This window comes from Rhinolophus sinicus, chromosome 16 (assembly GCF_057876585.1).
Source record: "Rhinolophus sinicus isolate RSI-liver-muscle chromosome 16, RSI-T2T, whole genome shotgun sequence".
In the NCBI taxonomy this organism is placed as follows: domain Eukaryota; kingdom Metazoa; phylum Chordata; class Mammalia; order Chiroptera; family Rhinolophidae; genus Rhinolophus; species Rhinolophus sinicus.
Window position 1 is genome coordinate 82,575,052 of NC_142516.1, and position 20,141 is coordinate 82,595,192.

At 40.9% G+C, this 20,141-nt stretch overlaps 1 protein-coding gene across 2 annotated transcripts in view; it reads left to right on the forward strand.

Moving 5' to 3' along the window:
- The window catches only part of LOC109437996 (contactin-associated protein-like 3), a 193,858-nt gene that overhangs the window by 71,963 nt on the left and 101,754 nt on the right, over positions 1 to 20,141 (forward strand). For both annotated transcript variants that reach the window (XM_019717553.3, XM_019717554.3), the window contains exon 4: positions 18,283 to 18,430. In XM_019717553.3, the coding sequence (XP_019573112.3) occupies positions 18,283 to 18,430 (148 nt within the window). The remainder of the gene's footprint in view (positions 1 to 18,282; positions 18,431 to 20,141) is intronic.

Below are 20,141 nucleotides of genomic sequence, written 5' to 3' on the forward strand. Positions count from 1 at the left end.
AATATGATTCCATCTTAATTAAAATACATGAAGACAACTAAGTCAATGGTGTTTGTCCAAATAAAATATGTGTATGACTCTGATGTGAAAGGACTAAAAGTACGTCCACTGAGTCAGTGAGCCCTGGAGGGGGCGTGGGCAGGCGGGTCAGAGATGATTTACATGTTTTATTCTATATACTTAGTCTTTCAATATTTTATTAGAATGCATTGATGTCTATAAAGTAAATGTTAACAGCAGCTATTTAGTACTTCTTTGACACTGCTCCTCCTAGCATGCTCCTGAAGTGAGTACTGTTATTTTACAGATGAGGAAACTGAGGCACAAATTGGCTAAGGAAATTGTCCGGGATCCCACACTTAGTGATGGATAGCAAGGTAAACACATTTATTAAATAAATCACGAGGGTTTGATCACATGATGTCTAAGACCTCAAAGGGCTAAGAGCTTGGGCTTTGGGGTTATTCCACTCTGGGTGAACATCCAGCTCTGATACTGGCCAGCTGTTTACCTGCGCTGGGTAACTGAGTCCCTCTGAGCCCGTTTTATAATCTGTGCAAGGAAAAGTGTAGGCACTGCCTCACGTGGGTTACAGATGTGAGGAGCCAATGGTGAGGACACATGGGGAGGAGCACCTCGGGTGGGGACCCACTGGGAACCCCAGAGTTGGTATGAAGATTATTTAAGCTGAAGAGACTTGAGAATCCCAGATGTAGAAAGAAGCCTCCTCAGAGCTTTCCTTATCTGACTAAAAGCAGCAACTTCTGACAAATGAGGCTGCCATGAGGTTCCTCTTTGGAGCCGGTCTGACCCCAGGAGAGAGACCAAGTATACCATAAATCCTCTTTCTGGGGTGCTTCACAAAGAAGAAGGAAAGTCCACTTGCACCTGCCTATTCAAACATTTTCATCAACTTTCTTATCTCCAGTTTGTTCTCCTAAAAACCCATCTGTCTTTTCTAAAGAAACCTTTTTGTTCTTCCCATAGAAGCCCTTTCTCCCCCCACCCCAAACCCTTTCCCTACTAAGTTGAATCTATAAGCCTCTAGCTTTAACCATTTGGGAACTAGGTACTTCTTTTGTTAGCTCCTGTATATATGAATAAACAATTTTTCCTGTTAATCGGCCTTTTGTCAGTTTAATTCATAAGCCCCCAGTTACTGAACCTAAGAGGGCAGAGGTAAAGTGTTTCCTCCCTGACACTAGCAAGTGCTTAGTGAATAATATCACCATCCCCTCGGACTCTGAAATCCCAGGATTCGAGCTTAATTTGCATGTTTAAAGACTCCAAAACACACCCTCAGAGTATAAATGAAATCATCAAAGCATACTGAACTATTGAGATAAACATTTTAAAATGAAAAAATCTGGGTTACACACAACATAAGATAGGCTTCTTCCAATTTTGTAAAATTTTATGTAGGCAGAAATATTACTGTAGAAACGCTGAAGACTGAAATTACATGAATAGAACATAGTGTTTCCAACTGAACAAACATGATATATAGTTAATGAGATACATGCTTTTTATTGTGCCACATGTTAATTAAAAATACATAGTAAGCAGTTCGCAGAGTGTCTTCAGTTGATCCCGCCTCTAAATGGCTAAAGCAAACGGGAGCTCCTGATCTGCCCTTCTAAAGATTAAGGTGGATCTCTCCTTGCTCCCCATTCGGAGGAGAAAAGGGGAGGGATGCCTCCGTGGACAAAGCCTGGAGTCCTTGTGGGCCTAGCAAGCTTCTCTATTGGCAGGAGGAGTGAGGACGTATTTACTAACTTTCCGCCTTGTCTGGGAGGAGGCTGGGGCGTCCCTAGAACACTGTCAGTGATGGGCAGGGTCCCATCTGCAGAGGCCTGGGGCTACTGTGACTAAACCAGGAACTGATATCTGCCCTGTCTCGAACTGTGGGACGCTTGCTAGGAAATCTAAAAAGAAAGGATCCGTGCGAAGCAGTAAATGCAAAAGTAAAAGACAATTATAATAAACCCTGAAAAACATTCAAGTAGGTGGCTGGGAGAAAGAGGGACTTCTTTAAACTTTTATGCACTACTTGAATTTTCTGGCCAAGTATGTTTATGTCTGTTATTTATGTTATATGTCACCGGGGGATTTCTGACTAGAGAGACCACAAGACAACAGACCACATACTGTTTTCCTTTGTTATTTTTTATTAAAAAATACATGATGGGTTGTATACCATTTTTAAAAATGAATACTTTTTAGTCCACAAAGAATAATTTATAATCCATTAATCAAAACCAACAAAAGAGCAAAACATAAAATAGCAGACCGATACATACACACGTATGTTTCCATAGCAACTTGAATTAAAGATACTGTTTACACATGCACCTCTTCATAGACATTCTCTGATGCGCCTCCTGGGAGATAACCTTTAATCTTTTCATCCAGATCTGTGATGGGTCTGAGGTGAGCCTGTCAGTTTCATGGATGTTGGGAGAAGGCGCAAGACCCGTGGGTCAGAGACAAAGGACTCTGTTACTTACTTTGTTACCCAGAAGCCACCGCGGGCAGCACGAGCCTCAGCATATTTGTCTCAGTTGCCTTTGACCCTGTCGCACAGCGGCCGAGTGGATCAGCCCCGTGGGTACCTGCACACACAGGAGGTGACATTACAAGAGCTTACTTTTTGGGGACCAGAATCTTTTGGATAGTAAGCATGCTTGTCCTCCCCTCTGGAAGAAGACATTATCTTACAAGGCTGTTTTCTGTGTAAGCAGCCTTGGAAAGAATAAAGGGCAGCCAGGGCTTCTCTTTGTAAAAATGTGCAGAAAAGTGAGAAACCCATGAAGAATCGCCTTACCTCAGCTCTGACCCACCCACAGCCTTTTGTCTTCCCTAAGAAATGGCAATATGTGGCAAAGGACTTATCCCTTTATTTCCCCTTACTTTCCAAGTGTATATTTCCTTTATCCTGTTCTCAGCTTAACTCTTCTGTGTAAGAGTGTGAATCATGAGGCCCTAATCATTTTGGTTTAACAGTATTGCTGACTCAATTTAAAATGCTAAGGAAAGGGCATCTCTGTTTTGTCACAAAAACTACCCAAACAGTCTTAGCTACATAATTAGTTGCAAAGCAGCTATGATTTCGACATATTTTCAAACAAATTTGGCTAAATCCTATTTAGCGTTTTTTTTAAATGTACAAACGTGACTACCATTTAGAAAGGACTGTTATTGTGTTTTATAGTGACAGCAAAATTTTGTGATAGTATGTTTTCCTAATAAACATATTGTAGGATAAATCTAAATATTCTCATTTGAGAAGAAAATTTTGAATGCAACAGTTTTTATTCCACTTTCCCCCCAATGTTAAAAGGGACATTCAGACTCTTGGAAGTGACTGAAATCCATGCAGAAAGTCTCAGAACGATTTAGTTGCTCAGTAGCATTCACTCTCCTTTAGAAATTATTTTAAAAAGGAGTTTTGTTCAAGATGTGTAACATTAGTGTGCAGGTTTTCTTTTCCACTTTTATTGAGATATAATTTACATATAACATTGTATATGTTTCAAGTGTATAACAATGATCTATGTATGTAGGGGTGGGTGGACACATTTTCTTCTACCCTACCAGGCTCTTTGGCTAATTAAGTAGACATAAGACAGATTAACAGGAGAAAAACAAATTTAATTTTGTATGTACAGGAGCCCCACCCAGACATGAGCAACTGGGAGGCAGCCAGGCAATTACAGCATATCTGCCACCCTGAGCTAAGGAAAGGGGTAGGGTCTGAGCCTTCACAGGGGAGGAGGGATATTCACAGGAAGAGACGAAGATCAGATGCTTGCCCTGCCACGCAGGTAAGTCTTTCAGATAAAAATGATCTCTGGTTAGCTCTCTTGCTGGGTCAGGCCCCCATCTAAATTATTTTAGGCAGTTAAGGGGGAGGAAAATTTTTTCCTGAGTCTGCTGGATCTTGATTCCCGTCAGTTCAAAATAATCCCCACACCAAAGTGGCACATGTTGGGTGGCATATTCTGCTCCCCTTCATATATATACATATATTGCAAAATGGTCACAACAATAAATTTAGTCAACATTCATAACCACACCTAGTTATGGTAACTTTTTGGGAGGGGTGAGAAATGTGAAGTTCTGATGCCTACCTGTTTCTCCTCCCTTAGCCTTTGATGCACCAAAGAATTCATCCTACCATGCATAGCCTATTCTAGTTTACCCAAATCTAACAGTTAGAACAGACATTAACACATTTATTTATTTGCACATTTTATTGAAAACATGCTAATAATCTCATTGTCGGAAGCAATGAACTCCACACATGAGTGACGTCTTGAGGAAACCTCACAGAGCTGCCTTCATGCTAAATAAAGTTCTTGGAAGGTAAAAGCATATCATGCCAAGACTCTTCCTGATTGTTGCTTGAAAGTGTAGATGTGCAGAAGAGGTCTCTTCCTAGTACCAAAGGTCCATCTGTGTCAGGTGGAAGGGAGGGATCCGGGGTATTAAGAGCTAGTTCTGTGCATGTCTGATGGAGGCAACCTGTGTCCTATAAAGAGTGTCTCCAGGCTGCCTTCTACTCTCGATTCTTTGCCTCTGCTAGTTCCTTTTGATTGGTCCTGAGTCAGGGTCCCCAAGACACCCCCAGGCTCCATGATGCACTAGGAGGACTCATAGGACTCAGTATAGGGTTGTAGTTACAGCCGTGATTTATTACAATAAGAGCATACAAAGCACAATCAGCAAGGGGAAGAGGAAACAAGGGGGGAGCTCCAAAGAGTCCTCTCCCAGTGGGGTCACACAGGACCTGCTTAAGTCCTCCAGCAGTGAGGACCGCAGCTGTGAAATGTTGCCAGCCGGGGAAGCGAGCCTAGCCTAGAAGTCAGGGCTTTCACGGGGGTTTTGGCATGTAGGCACCCTCTGCCTGGCACAAACCAGAATTCCAGACTCGAAAGGGAAAGCAGGTGTTCCGCATGAAGCACTATTCGTCCAAACAGCCTAGGCAACAAGGAGCCACTAGTTTCAGTTCTGGGAGTGATGGCAGCCCTCCCAAAATCCAAGTTCCTGAACACGAGCCCGGCGCCAACCTGGCCAGCAGAATGGGACTTTTCTAGGAAAGGGAGTCAGGCCTGCAGTGTTATCACTGTTTCACATGGGTCCCGAGAACTTTCTCTTCTGTTTCTAATTGTTTATTTTCTTTCTCTTCCAACTTTCTCACCTTGGAGCTGTAAGGGAGGAAAAAGTCTCCTTTCCTCTCTTTGGGTCTCTGGCTGGGCCTAAGAATTGAACTGACAGTTTAACGGGAGGAAAGCATACACACTTTACTGTTTTTACCTGTACTTGGGAGCTTTCACAAGAGTTTGAAGACCCGAAGAAGTGACCAGTGTAGGAAGGTGGTCAAAGACACATGAAGGTGGTGAAGAATTGACAAGATTGGGAGGTTGGGCTCTGGGTGCTAAAGGTGAAGAAGTAACTAGGAAAGTAAGGGTTAGTATAACAAGCTTTGTTTATGCAACCTTCTTGGCCCCAAATTCCCTGTCTCTGCAGATGAGAATGTCTTCCCTCCTCCTGGTCCAGGGAGGGTACTTTCACAGGGGAGACTTTCTCCTGCTTTCAGGAGGGCAAAGGAAGGTCAGAAAGCCCTCCTTGCACTGGCTGTTTCTCAAGTAACTTTGATTCAAAATAATTAACATGGGAAAGTGGAATATTTTGGGGTGACATATTCTGCCTCCCTTCAGAGCTTTCCTTCAATCTCATACTCTATTATTTAAATAAGATGATCTGGTTTCATGCCCTCAGTTTCTTATGTGAAAATGCCTGGATGGGCCTGGGTTGAGGTGGATGGAACACACCAAGTCCTGATGCTCTGGTGGCTCTGATGGCTCTGGTGGCTCTGGTCCTGAGGCAGGCACCACCAAGGCCCCTCATTCATTACCTAAGAATTGGTCATCCCCTGGCCAGGTGTTTAATGTGTCACTTTTGGAAAATAAGTAATGCCCCAAAGTGGGAAAGGTGCTTAAGTGTGGTGAACTCATAGAAGGCACTTCGTAACAGGCCTGGTCTATAGAGCAGAACAAGGAGCCTGCACTAGAGAGAATGGACTAGGCCTGGAAATGGCCAATTAGCCATGAAGAATTTAGTCCATTCACAAGTGTCTGTTAGGCATAGACTGTGTGCAGAGTGTAGTTGAGGATGGTCAGAGTTAATTAAGAGGCATTGTCATGGTTCTTTTCCTCAGCCAGACACTCTTACTAGAAGTCAACAGTCAGATATGATTAAGCTTGAAGGATTCCTGAATTGCAACAGTGCCACTGAGTACATTCTACTTGCCAGAACCAGGCTCTTCAGTGACAGTCTCTGAAGAAATTTCAACTACCCTGGAAATAAGGCAAACTTAGACAATCGTGACTAACGTGGCACCAACATATCGCCCAAATTTTGTAAGTCCCTAAAGATTACAGGTATGAGGAATTGTGGCCCCTGAGAGCCAGAGAGACTCACTGATCACTCAGAAATACCTCCACAGGCTAATCCAGATGCTAAGAGTATTATTTTGCTCAAGCTGCTATGACTAAATACCATAGTTGGGCTGCTTAAACAAGAGAAATCAATTTTCTCACAGTTCTGGTGGCCAGAAGTCTGAAATCAATGTGTGGGCAGGGTTGGTTTCTTCTGAGGCCTCTCTCCTTGGCTTACATACAGCCACCTTCTTGCTCTGTCATCACCTGGTCTTTCCTCTGTGCACACTGCCCTGGTGTTTCTCTGTGTCCCTATGTCCTCTTCTAGTGAGGACACGGGTCAGATCTGATGCGGGTGCATTCTAATGGCTTCATTTTACCTTATTCACTTCTTTAAAGGACCCTTTTACAAATATAGACACATTCTGGAATACTGAGGGTTTGGGTTTCAACATACGAATTTGGGGACGGGGGGAGATAATTCAGCCCATAACAGTAATTAATGAATATCCTACATTTTAAAGAAGTTTAATGTTTAGATACCACTAAACACAAAGTGGTATCACTTCCAACCAATTGCACTTTTCAATGAGAAAACCTCCTAAACTTTGTACTAATCACCTATTTTCAACATATACCGGAGGGTAATGAGATAGTGCTATTCTTTGGATAGGCTCAAAACTGTCTACACTCACAGTTAAATGCTTTATTTAACTCCTTTAATTTCATTAATTAATTCCTTGAAATTGTTAATAAGATACGCACACTAGTCATCACTTCTTTGAGACATTCCTTGTAACACCAGCTACACTTCGTTTTATTCTTTTGTGTTGCTCTTCAAATATTGGAAACTAATTTATTTTTCAAAAAATAAATTTGTGCCCATGTATCCAATTATGCACACTTTCATTTGCAGTGTTCTAGCATTGTTTTCAAAAATTTTACATTGATTTTAAAATACGGTCTTGACGTCATTGGAGATATTTTTTCTGGCTTTCTCTCTATTTTCAACCTCTTTGCCAGCAAAAGTTATGTTCTGAAAACAGTTAACAATCTTCTTGAATTATGAATCCCTTATTTCTTAGGGCACTGAGTAGATACTTAATATTTATTTATTTATTTTTAAAATCATTCAGACCCATTTCTGTCAGCATTATTGAAATAAAGTATTGATATAAAAGTGTTTCTTAAGACACAAATATTTTAAACCTAAACTGACAAATTTATAATAGGCGTCTTAAAGGTCATTTATCAACTTCAACATAGAATTGTGATGACTTGTATTATACCAGAGACCATACATAGCCCTGCATGCCCTTCATACTGATCCTTTCTCATGATTGTTAAGATCCCAATGATGTGACTGCTAAACAAATTAAATGGGAAGTTGGCAGCTTTTCAGCATAGTCATCAATTCCTAAATAAATTATTTTGAAAACACATTTATAACATGAAAGTGGATTGCAAGCCACAGACTCCAGTAACTTTCACATGTAAAGAGCATGCTTATGAAAACTGAAAATGTTATCAAACACTGTTTGTTCTTAATACTGGATAAAAAGTTGAACTGTGATGCCATTAAAGTATTGAATATTGAGTCCACATCAAACTGAAGTGTGGCACTCAATGATGGAAGGGTTTTGTTGGTTTGTTTTTTAATTCTATAATTCTATGATAGCTAACAGAGGGATGCTATAAAGAAATGGTTAGACTATAAGTCTATAAAATTCCTTGCATGAACTCATCACAATTGTAAGATAGATATTCTTGTTCTGATTCTAAGCATGAAAATGCTAACTTCCCCAAGGTCACACAGGTAACATCATAGAGAAAGATTTTACCAAAGCACATTCTTGAAGTTCTACTGTGAATCGGACTGCCAGGTCCACTAGTGAAACTCTGAACCTGAACCAGAACTTCTGAGGAACTGCTAAGGGCTGTGCTTCTATGGATGGTGAACACTTCTTCTATTCCTGGGGAACCTCATTTCTCAGTTGTTAGAGGAAGCAAGAGTGGGCCTTTTTTCCTGACATTCAACTTCAACACAGAAGTTGACCTGTGCATTCATGTCTGTTCTGGAAACACCAAAGCAAAATTATATAATCTAAATAACAGAATAACAGATTATAGCAGACTTAAAATAATAAACATTAGCTTAGTAAAAAATATGAGTCATTGCAGTAATAAACCCCAAATGTGAGTGACATGCTAGTAGAGATCCAATCTACACCAAACTTATTTTATTTCTGTGTCTTTAAAGAAATGTATCATTTATTTGTATCCAAAGGAGCTATTGATAGTTTTATATAGGACCAAAATAATGTAATTCCAAAAAATTTAAGAGAAGAGAAAGCTCCCAAGCTCATTTTACAAGGCCAACATTACCCTGATTCCAAAACCAGACAAAACCATTACCAAAAATGAAAATTATAGGCCTTTATCCCTGATGATAATAGATGCACAAATCCTGAACAAAATATTAGCAAACCGAATTCAGCAATACGTTAAAAAGATTATGCAGTATGATCAAATGGGATTTATTCCTGGAATGTAAGTTTGGTTCAAATCAATTAACAGTAGAGACTAAAGATTCCAAAATAACTATCAGAACTGGTAAGTGAATTCAGTAAGATAGCAGGATATAAGATTAATATTATATCAGTTGCATTTTATAAGATTTTTGTTAAAATACAGATAACACACAATATTGTTAATTTCGGGTATACACAATAGTTATTCAACATTTATATACCTGAAGAAGTGATCACCATGATAAGTCCAGCAATCATCTGACACCAAATCGTGCTATCATAATATTATTGACTATATTTCCTATGCTATACATTACATCCCCATGACTTGTTTTATACCTTGAAATTTGAACCTCTTATTTCCCTTTACTTTCCCCCCTTTTTAATTTTTCAATTAGTTAACATTCAATATTATTTTATATTAATTCCAAGTGTACAGCATAATGGCTAGACACCTTATATAATTTAAGAAATGGTCCCCCTGACTAATCCAGTACCCATCTGGCACTATACATAGTTATTACCATATTATTGACTATATTCCCTATGCTTTACTTTACATTCCCATGACTATTTTGTAACCACCAATTTGTACTTCTTAATCTCTTCACCTTTTTCACCCTGCCCCCCAACACCACTCCCATATATCACCCCAATAAGTTTAGTACCCATCTGACACCATACTTAGTTATTGCAATATTATTGACTATATTACTTATGCTACACCCTACATGTGCATGACTACTTTGTAACACCCAATTTGTACTTCTAAATCCCTTCCTCTTTTTCACCCACCCTCCACTCTCCTCCCATCGTGCAACCATCAAAATGTTCTCTATCTATGGCTTTATTTCTGTGTTGTTTGTTTATTTTGATTTTTAGATTCCACATAAGCAAAATCACATTGCATCTCTCTCTCTGACACATTCCACTAAGTACAATACCCTCCAGGTCCATCCTTGCCACTGCAGATGGCGAGAACCCATTCTCTTTCCTGGCTGAGCAATATTCCATTTTATATAGGTACCACCTTTTTATCCATTCATCCATTGATGGACACTGTGGCTGCCTCCACATCTTGGCCATTGTAAACAATGATGCAATGAACATATGGATGCACAGGTCCCCATTGAAGTAGTATTTTGGGTTTCTTCGGACAAATACCTAGATGTGGGATTATGGGTCCTTCTTTGTCTCTTGTTATATAACCTTTGTTTTAAAGTCTATTTTGTCTGGTATAAGTATTGCTAACCCAGTCTTTTTTTGTTTGTTTCTATTTTCATGAAATATCTTATTCTATCCCTTTACTTTCAGTTTGTGTGTGTCTTTCAATCTGAAGTGAGTCTCTATTAGGCAGCATATGTAGGGTCTCATTTTTTTTTTTTCCTTTCAGCCACCATATCTTTTGATTGGGGCATTTAACAATTTACATTTAAAGTAATTGATAATAGATATGTAGTTATTGTCATTTTATTATTCAGATATTTAATTTTTTTTTTCATCTTAAAGAAGCCCAAGATTCCTTATAATTCTGGTTTGGCGTTGATGAAATTCTTTAGCTTTTTCTTGTCTGAGAAACTCTTTATGTGTCCTTTGATTCTAAGTGATAGCTTTGCTGGATAGAGTAATATTGGTTGTAGGTCCTTGCTTTTCATCACTTTGAATATTTCCTGCTAATCCCTTCTGGCCTGCGAAGTTTCTCTTGAAAAGTCAGCTGACAGTCTTGAGGGAGCTCCCTTGTAGGTAACTTAACTGCTTGTCTCTTGCTGCTTTATGATTCTTTCTTTGTCTTTAAGCTTTGGCATTTTAATTATGATGTGTTTTGGTTTGGGCCTCTTTGGCTTCATCTTGTTTGGGACTCTCTGTGCTTCCTGTGCTTATATATTTATTTCCTTCCACCAGGTTAGGGAAGTTTTCTATCATTATTTCTTCAAATAGTTTTTCAATTCCTTGCTCTCTCTCTTACCCTTCCGGTACCTCTATGATGCGACTGTTGCTACTCTTGATGTTTTCCCGAGGCCCCTTAAACTGTCCTCATTTTTTTGGATTATTTTTTCTTTTTTGCTATTCTGATTGGGTGTTTTCTGCTACCTTATCTTCTTAATCGCTAATTTGATCCTCTGCTTCATCTAATCTATGGTTGATGCCCTCTAACGTATTCTTCATTTCAGTTATTGTATTATTTTTTTCTGACTGGTTCTTTTTTTGTGTTTTCTAGCTCCATTTTTATGTTTCCTATCTCTTTTTGAAGTTCACACTAAGATCACTGAGCGTTCTTATAACCAGTGTTTTTAACTCTGTGTCTTATAAATTGCTTGTTTCCATTTTGTTTAGTTCTTTTATGGAGCATTGTTCTGTTCTTTTATTTGGGAAATATTTCTTTGTCTCCCCATTTTGGCTGCCTCCTGTGTTTGTTTCTAAGTATTAGGTTGGTACAAAAGTAATTGCAGTTTAAAAGTTTAAAAATAATTGCAAAAACTGCAATTACTTTTGCACCAACCTAATATTAGGTAGGGCTGTTAGGTCTTCCAGTCTTAGTAGACTGGCCTTTGGTAGTAGGTGCCCTATGGGGCTCAGTGGTGCTGCTTTTCATTCGCCTGAGCCAGGTACTTCAGGGTTTCCCTTGTATGGGTTGTGTGTGCCCTCCTCTTATAGTTGAGCCTTGGTTGCTGTTTGCACATCAATTGGAGGGATTTTTCCTTGGCTGATTGGTTGTGAGGACTGACTACAGTGGAGGAGCTGTGGTGCTGGGGCTGACCCTATTGAGCAGGATTTGCTTTAGCAGGGCTCTGGTGCCTGCCCAGTCTATTCTTTGGGTGTGTCGTCCATGCAGGTGGCCAGGTAATTCCCTGGCTGGGTCTGAAGCTGTATACATGGCATGGCCAGCCCCACAGCTTCCTTGAAGGGGCCCTACTGCAGGCCAAGTTCAGCTGCAGCCTGTGCCCTGCCTCAGGCGAGCAGACATAAGCCACAAAGCAATACAGAGATGGCTGCTACCTGTGCTGTACTTGGAGGTACCTCGAGAGGTCAAGCCATGAACCGAGGCTGGGTGTTGCTAGTGCTGAGCTTAGGGATGCTTAGCCAGATGAACAGGACATGCTGAAACCAGACGCTCCTTGTCTGGGTTTTGTGAACCTTTGAGAGATTTTAGGAAAGTCCACATCATGAGTCACGGCAGGCCGTTTATAGGGAAAAGCCACTGGGAGAGGCTTGGTTGGGTAGAGCAGCATCTCAGGGAATCAGGATGAATGAATGTTGTTAGCCAGGTTGATGGACACACAGATATGGTGGTGGCCTGTGTCTGCACACTGAGATAGTGTAGAACTCAACAAAGAAACCAGCTGCTCCATCCGGGAGAAAGCTGCCCCTCCAGCCCTCACTCTGAGCCAGATAACTCAGTTCCCCCCTGCATGTTCCTGGAACTACTGCCCAGCACTGGAGCTCAGAGCAAGTGAGTCTGTCAGCGAGTAAGTCTGTGCACGGTCCCTTTAGGAGAAGTGCCTGGGACTGCAGCTGCCCTCCGTGTCACTCAGCCACAATCTGCTGGTTTTTAAAACCAGAAATTATGGTGACTTCTCTCTCCCTGGCTCTGAAACCATGTGCTGGGGAGCTTGGGCCCCCTTGCTCTTCCAGAGGGCACCCCTGCAACTGAGCTATCTCTACTGATTTTTAATGGTCACACACAGGTGTGGGATCAGGCCCATTTGCATCTCTGCCCCTCCTACCAGTCTTGAGGTGGCTTTTTCTGTATGTCCTTAGTTGTAGAAATTCTGTTCAGCTAGACTTCAGGGGATTCTCAATGATGGTTGTTCTGTAGTTTAGTTATAATTGATGTGGTCCTGAGAGGAGGTGAGCACGGCATTTACCTATTCCACCATGTTGACCATATCCTTGGTTGCATTTTGATACACCAAAAATGGTTTATCAGAAAAAGATATTAAGAAAACTATCCCATTTACAATTACATCAAAAAATAAAATACCTAGGAATAAATTTAATCAAGGAGGTAAAAAACCTGTACTAGGAAAACTATGACACTGAAGAAAGAAATTGAAGGCAATACAAATAAATGGAAACATATATTGTGCTCATGGATAGGAAGAATTAGCACTGATAAAATGTCCATACCACCCAAAGCAATCTATAGATTCAATGCAATCCCTATCAAAATACCAATGGCATTTTTCATAGAACTAGAACAAATAATCTTAAAACTTATATGGAACCACAAAAGAACTCAAACAGCAATCTTAAGAAAGAAGAACAAAATTGGAGAGATCACACTACTTGATATCAAACTATACTACAAGGCTATCGTAATCAGAACAGCATGGTATTGGCATAAAACAGATACATAGATCAATGGAAGAGAATAGAGACCCCAGAAATACATCCATGCCTATATGGTCATTTAATCTATGACAAAAGAGACAAGGACATACAATGGGATAAAGACTGTCTATTCAGGAAATGATGCTGGCAAAACTGGACAGATACATGCAAAAAAATGAAACTGGACCACCTTCTTATACAACATACCGGAATAAACTCAAAATAGGTTAAAAACTAATGTAAGATCTGAAACCATTAAACTCTTAGAAGGAAACCTAGGCAGTAAATTCTCTGACATTGCTCTTAGTGATATTTTTTTTCTGATCTACTTGGGCAAGGGAAACCCCAGAAAAAGTAAACAAATGTGACTGCATCAAACTAAAAAGTTTTTGCACAGCAAAGGATACCATCAACAAAATGAAAAGACAGTCTACTGTACGGGAGAAGATATTCACCAGTGATACATCTGATAAGGGGTTAATGTCCAAACTTTATTTAAAAACTCATACAACTCTGCACAAAAAAAAAAAAAAAAAAAAGAAAAAAAAAAAAAAAAAGAAAAGAATCCAATTAGAAATGGGCAGAGGACCTGAATAGACATTTCTCCAAAGAGGACAGACAGATGGACAATAGGCATATGAAAAGATGCTCAACATCACTAACCATCAGAGAAATGCAAATAAAAACCTCAATGAGATACCACCTCATACCTGTCAGAATGGCTATCATCAATAAATCAACAAACAACAAGTGATGACGAGGATATGCAGCAAAGAGGACCCGTGTGCTCTGTTGGTGGGATTGCAGATTGGTGCAGCCACTATGGAAAACAGTATGGAGGTTCCCCCCAAAATTAAAAATATAACTACCTTATGACCTAGCAATTTTACTTCTGGGTATTTATCCGAAGAAATCCAGAATACTAATTCAAAAAGATATATGCTCCCTATGTTCATTGCAACACTTTTTTGCAATAGCCAAAGTATGGAAGCAACCTAAGTGCCACCCATCAATAGACAACTGGATAAAAAAGAAGTGGTATCTGTATACATTGGAATATTACTCGGTCATAAAAAGAATAAAATCTTACCATTTGTAACAGCATGGATGGACCTGGAAGGCATTATGTTAAGTGACATAAGTCAGACTGAGAAAGACAAATGCCATATGACCTCACTTTTATGTGGAATCTAAAGAACAAAATAAATGTATAAACAAAACAGAAACAAACTCATAGATACAGGGAACAAACTTATGGTTGCCAGAAGGTAGGGGAGTTGGAGAGCTGGGTGCAAACATTGAATGGATTAATAAATACAATTGGTAGTTACAAAATAGTCATGGGGATGTAAAGTACAGCATAGAGAATATGATCCATAATGTCGCAACAACTATGGATAGTGCCAGTTGGGTGCTAGACTAATCAGGGGGATCACTGCATAAATTACGTAAATGTCTAACCATTGTGTTGTAACTAATATAAAATAATATTATGTATCAACTATAACTGAAAAAAATAAATAATGTATAAAAGAAAATACTAGCATATAAGGAAAACGAAATAATTTGTTTAAATATCACGCCCAGGAAATAATTTCATCATATAGTTAATGCTAAGGTTTAAACTTTTTGTCAGCTCCACTAAAGTAAATATCAACTTTATGTCTTAAATTGAATTATAGTGTTGGGATTGTATTTAATGTAGCGGCCTATATTCCTCTGTTGACTCTTTATCTGGATGTCTTGGGCATTGACCCTGAGATAAAATGTAAAGAATGGGATGCAGGGTCTGACGGATGAGCTGTCTCTGCCGAACACACTAACGATAATCAGAACATCAGCCATGGCCACAACCACAGCTCTTACCTCCAGGTGGGCGGTGGGCAGATCATTATTCAGACATTATCTCACATAATTATTAAACCAACCTTTACAGATAGGTTTTACCAAACTGATTTGTAGGTACAGGAACTGTGGCTTGCAGCAGATGGTACCAGCTAAAACCACAAGTCCGGAAGTGATGACGCTGGAAAACGCTGCTTCTACTTACATCGTCCCGGGCTCTATATATAAAGGCAGGTGTGGGCATTCTTAACTAGTGCCTTGGAGCATGGAGGCAGGGAAAAGAATCTAGCTGATCCTGCATGCAATTGTTAAGTCGGAGATAAGGATGCTGTAGGTCAAAGATGACACTCTCTGATTGAGCGCCTCCACTGAGACCTGGGCTCTCATTGCATTTGAGTTTTCTATATTCGCAGTTCCATCTATCTATACCAGGAAAGACTCCCTTTCGTCATGGCCTACACACCCGATTACTAGTTTGGTTTGGTTGTTAAGACTGGCCCAGTGTTTCATAAAGCTAAATAACCAGGTAGGTGTCATTCTTGGTTGCCCTAAGAAGAGCTCTGCTGCTGTGTGGCATAATTGTAGCTGGCTGTTGGTATTAAAGGATAGACTGGCAAGTGAGTCTGTCCTTCTAGTGCCAAGGAGTACAAGTATAAGAAAGTGCTGACTCTTGTTCCTTAATTTTATTAAACTTCGTTGAAGGAGTATATGTGCACGTCTTTGACTTTTGGGTAATAAAACTTTGTGACATCAGAAAGTGCAGAACTTGAAGGTGAAGCTCCCCAAAATAGCACTACATTTTATGTTTTGACTGTGAGTTCCAAAAAAATTGATAGCATTTAGTTAACATTTGACAGTACATTTCAAAAGACACACACACCACACGTAAGGACCCTTCCTCTTGTTTTTAGAGCATAAACTGTTTGGATCCTTGAATGGGGCAGTGTTTTCTGTGAAGATGTGTTAAGGTTAGGAACGCCTTCAGATGTTACAGCTTCATTGTACATTGGCTGTCTGGGGAAATTGGTTATGATTCCGATGAAGAATCAGTCACACCAATGTTAGAAAGAGATAGAAAGTTTAAAAGGCTGAAGCTTGGCCCTGTGACTCTAACATGCTCAGAGCAGAAGGCGTGGGTTCAAGGCCTGATTTATACGTAGGAAGCCATCACAGGACTTTCTCGGGCTCCAGCAGGTTTCTGCTGAGGTGGCGGGAGAGAGAAGCCCAACGTTTGGAGGATTTGGAGACAGCCACAAGAGGACTTATTTACACGTGAGTGGTGGCGATTTTCCAACAGGTGTTCGTGTTTACAGGGGAAGCAAGGCAGTAGGGGTGAGGGATGAGTGGATTTGCTCATGAGGGTAACCAAAATTGTGGCAAGAAGAAAATTCTGACAGGTCCTAAATTGAAGTATATCAAGCAGAGGATGGAAGGAAGACACAAGAAGGGGTTAATGAGTTAACAACTGCAGGGCCAAACAAAAGTCTGCTTACATTCCTGAGCACTGTTGAAGCTTTGAATTAACTTCCAGGTGGCTATTTCCTAGATTATCTAAAGAGAATAGCCGGCTCCAATGACCCCCAGGAGCCTCTGCATTCTGCTTACACATGAACTTTCCAGACTGTTGCCCACAGCCCATCCAGAAGCAGCAAATACCACTTCCTTAAGGACTCTGCACCTCTCCCAGAACTTTCTCGCCCCATCTTTTCCAGCTGCCTTTATTGTAGCCAATGTAAATTCTTTTAGAACCACTTACATCGTTCTTCTGGCCACGTGATGTGTAAAAGAGCCTGTCAGCTCCAGGATGCCGGACATGTTGCCTTTTCCACAGAGCACTGCTGCTGGTTCCGACTGCAGTCCCCAGGACCTGGTCCTTTTCTGGCTAGCAATGGCCCATCAACCCTTTAAAAAAGTCTTTCAGCAGCTAAGTTTTGTTGTGTCTTGTTTTACAATTATTTCACCCGAATCCCATCCACATATTGTTGTTACATGTGAAAGTGCAGAGCGTGTTAGTAAACACTGTAAGGGAGATTTGCTAGGGTGGTGTGGACAGGCTGCTCTCCCTGTGTACTGGACTTTGTGCTGTGTTTTGTAAGTTTTCTCATGTATATGTAATTCTTACCATTTAAAAAAAATTCTGATGGAAGGAGAACTGACTCTGGGTGATGAACACACAATGGGATTTATAGATGATGTAATACAGAATTGTACACCTGAAATCTATGTAATTTTACTAATAATTGTCACCCCAATAAATTTAATAATAAAAAAAAAAGTCATAAAAAAAAACCCTTCATCATCAGTAACATGTCTATAATCCTTACGTGTGTATAGAGATACACCACCCTCACGTTTGGTTTCCCTGCACGCTGACACTTACATTACAAAGAACACCCAGAGACAGGAGTCCCTTCTAACAACGTGCTCTCATGCTGCCTCTCCTGGCGTGAAGCCAGATGCCCGTGACTGAAAAAGCACACGTCTTTGTCCTGTGACAGGCGCTGTTGGTGTGTTTCCTCCAGGCCCTCCCTCAATGCTGATGACTTGGGGCAGACCAACAGCACACAGAGAACATTGGGATTGACAGCCCAGGGCCCTAGTCCTGGCTGTGCTAGGTAATAGCTGTTCTACCTGCAGACAACTGTTCCCTGCCTAGATGCTGGTTTTGTATTTATAAGTTAAGGGGTTAGTACCAGGGCACTTCTCAGGTCCCTTCTAGCTCTCAAATGGTAGGGTCTAGGTTTCCTTTCACACATCCTGGAAGTTACTGTCATACTTTGTTGCCCTGGCTGGGAAGTTGCACTGGGGTGTCTTGACCTCTTGGAGATTAGGGCAAGGGTTTAGAGGGTAACCACTTTGTAAAAGCAGGCCTTTGAGGGGAGCAGGTTTGTAGTCTGTCGAATGGTGCTGAAGAAATTTAAACTGCCTTGCAATAAGGAAAACTTAGACAATGGTGACTAATCCAGAGCAAAGGAGAGGCTGTGACATCCCTCTGAAACATCTGCAGTTTCTTAAAGCTGGCAGCCTTTTGCATATTAACAGAGTGAAGCATGCGTTGTCTGTTGGCATTGGAGGCGACAACACGAAGAGGGTGTTCTGCAGACACATTGATCCCTTTCTTTGCTTTCTCTCAGGGTTTTCCAGGAAACACAAACGCAGATAGTGTGGTCCACTACAGACTCCAGCCTCCCTTCGAAGCCCGGTTCCTGCGCTTCCTCCCCTTAGGCTGGAATCCTAAGGGCAGGATTGGAATGCGGGTCGAGGTGTACGGATGTGCATACAGTAAGTGGTGTTTGCTCCCCGACTGACATCCACGGCCCCATGACGTGCTCTGAACTCCAAAGTGGAAGCTGAACTTGAGTCGTTCAGCCTTTTATATATCTGAGTACATAGAACTGGGTTTTTATTGGAATGCCTTGATAACATCATAGAGTTAGCAGTGTGCCTTATAGTAGGCACCTCATCAAATGAGTGGAGTTTGAATCAACACAGTAATTTCTGTGACTGATGGTGCTGTTCCTGACACTGAGGTGACCCTCAAGGTGGCTGCAGTACTCGCACGTTCCCTGTACCCCACAGTGACTCTCTTCTCACTCCACTTTTCTCTACTTACATCCCCAGGCAACCTTCTTGTGAATATCGTGTCTTTCCTCTTTTCTCCAACAATGATAAAAGTAGTAAAACTGGCAGCCAGTGTGAACACAAACACAGGCATAGACACATTCAATGAAGTACATGGGTGGACCAACTCTACAGGCATCGTTTAGAAGATCCAGAATGTATTGGTATCTCACAAATTAGCACAAAATGAAAACTTAATTTAAAAAATATTCTTCTAGAAAACTGGAGAATACCCTAAACAGTAAGTTGGGTGGGAACGTCTTACGAGGCTGGGCGTTTGGTCACACCTTACTCTGTATCTGGTCAGAGCATGAGCTTTGCAGAGAAGTGTAATAAAGTCTACCATATACAGAATATTTAGTGTGTCAGGTTTTATCTCCTATGAACATTTTCTCATTCAACTTCCAAACTAGCCAAGTGAACTTGGTATAATAGCAACCATTGCTTCGCAGGAGGAAGAAACTGAAACTTAGAGAAATTGATATGTTTGCTGGAGCTGTTACCTCTTGGATCTAAGATATAAAAATGAATCTGTCTTTTTTCTAAATTTGGTTCTCATAACTAGTATACAGGCATTCATGTCTTTATTCCATCACTTGTCATATAAGAATTTATTGAACACTTGCTATTTGCAGAAAGCTGTGTTAGGTCTTGGGTGCAGGGATGCTTCTAAAATTATTCATTTTTGTGGTCAAGGTTTTATGGGAAGTTATAAAACTGTGCAGAACAAATGTAAAATATTGTAACATGAAAATGGGGCTTGGGGAGTAGAGTGGTCAGTCAGTTAGGTTGGAAAAAGAACCTCTCTAGCAGTCAGATTTCAAACTGAAGGACATAGGTTGTGAGAAAGGAAGTAGGGAGGGGGCTTATAGGAGGAGACAGCCTACATAAATTGTGGGAGCAGGGTCGTAGGGCTCTGTTAGTGCAGATGTGGGGGGTGTGGGCACTGTGGGGTGCGGTGAGTGGTTGACGAGCAATGATACCATGTGCACTTTACTAACCCCACAGACAGTGAGTGGTTCTGAAGGTGAGGCTCACTGAAGCAGTGCCATCCCACACCCCAGGGCCTTTCTAGCTTCTGTCACCCCCTCCCAATGATACGAGCCATGCCACTTTTGTTCCTAATCCTGCCTCTGCTTTCTAGGGTTTATATTTCCATGGAACACTTAGCATATATGGTGTTTCATTCCCATCAACCTTTATCCCCTTTCCATTGGTCACCTCCTTCTCTCCTGTTGTTTCTGGGACCCATGAATGTGCTCACTGATGCCACAGCTAGGATGCCTGATACTTGGAGTTGCTCTTTGATCCCAGGAAATTAGCTTCTCCTTCTCCCATTACTCTGGAAACAACTTCAGGTTTGCCGACTTCA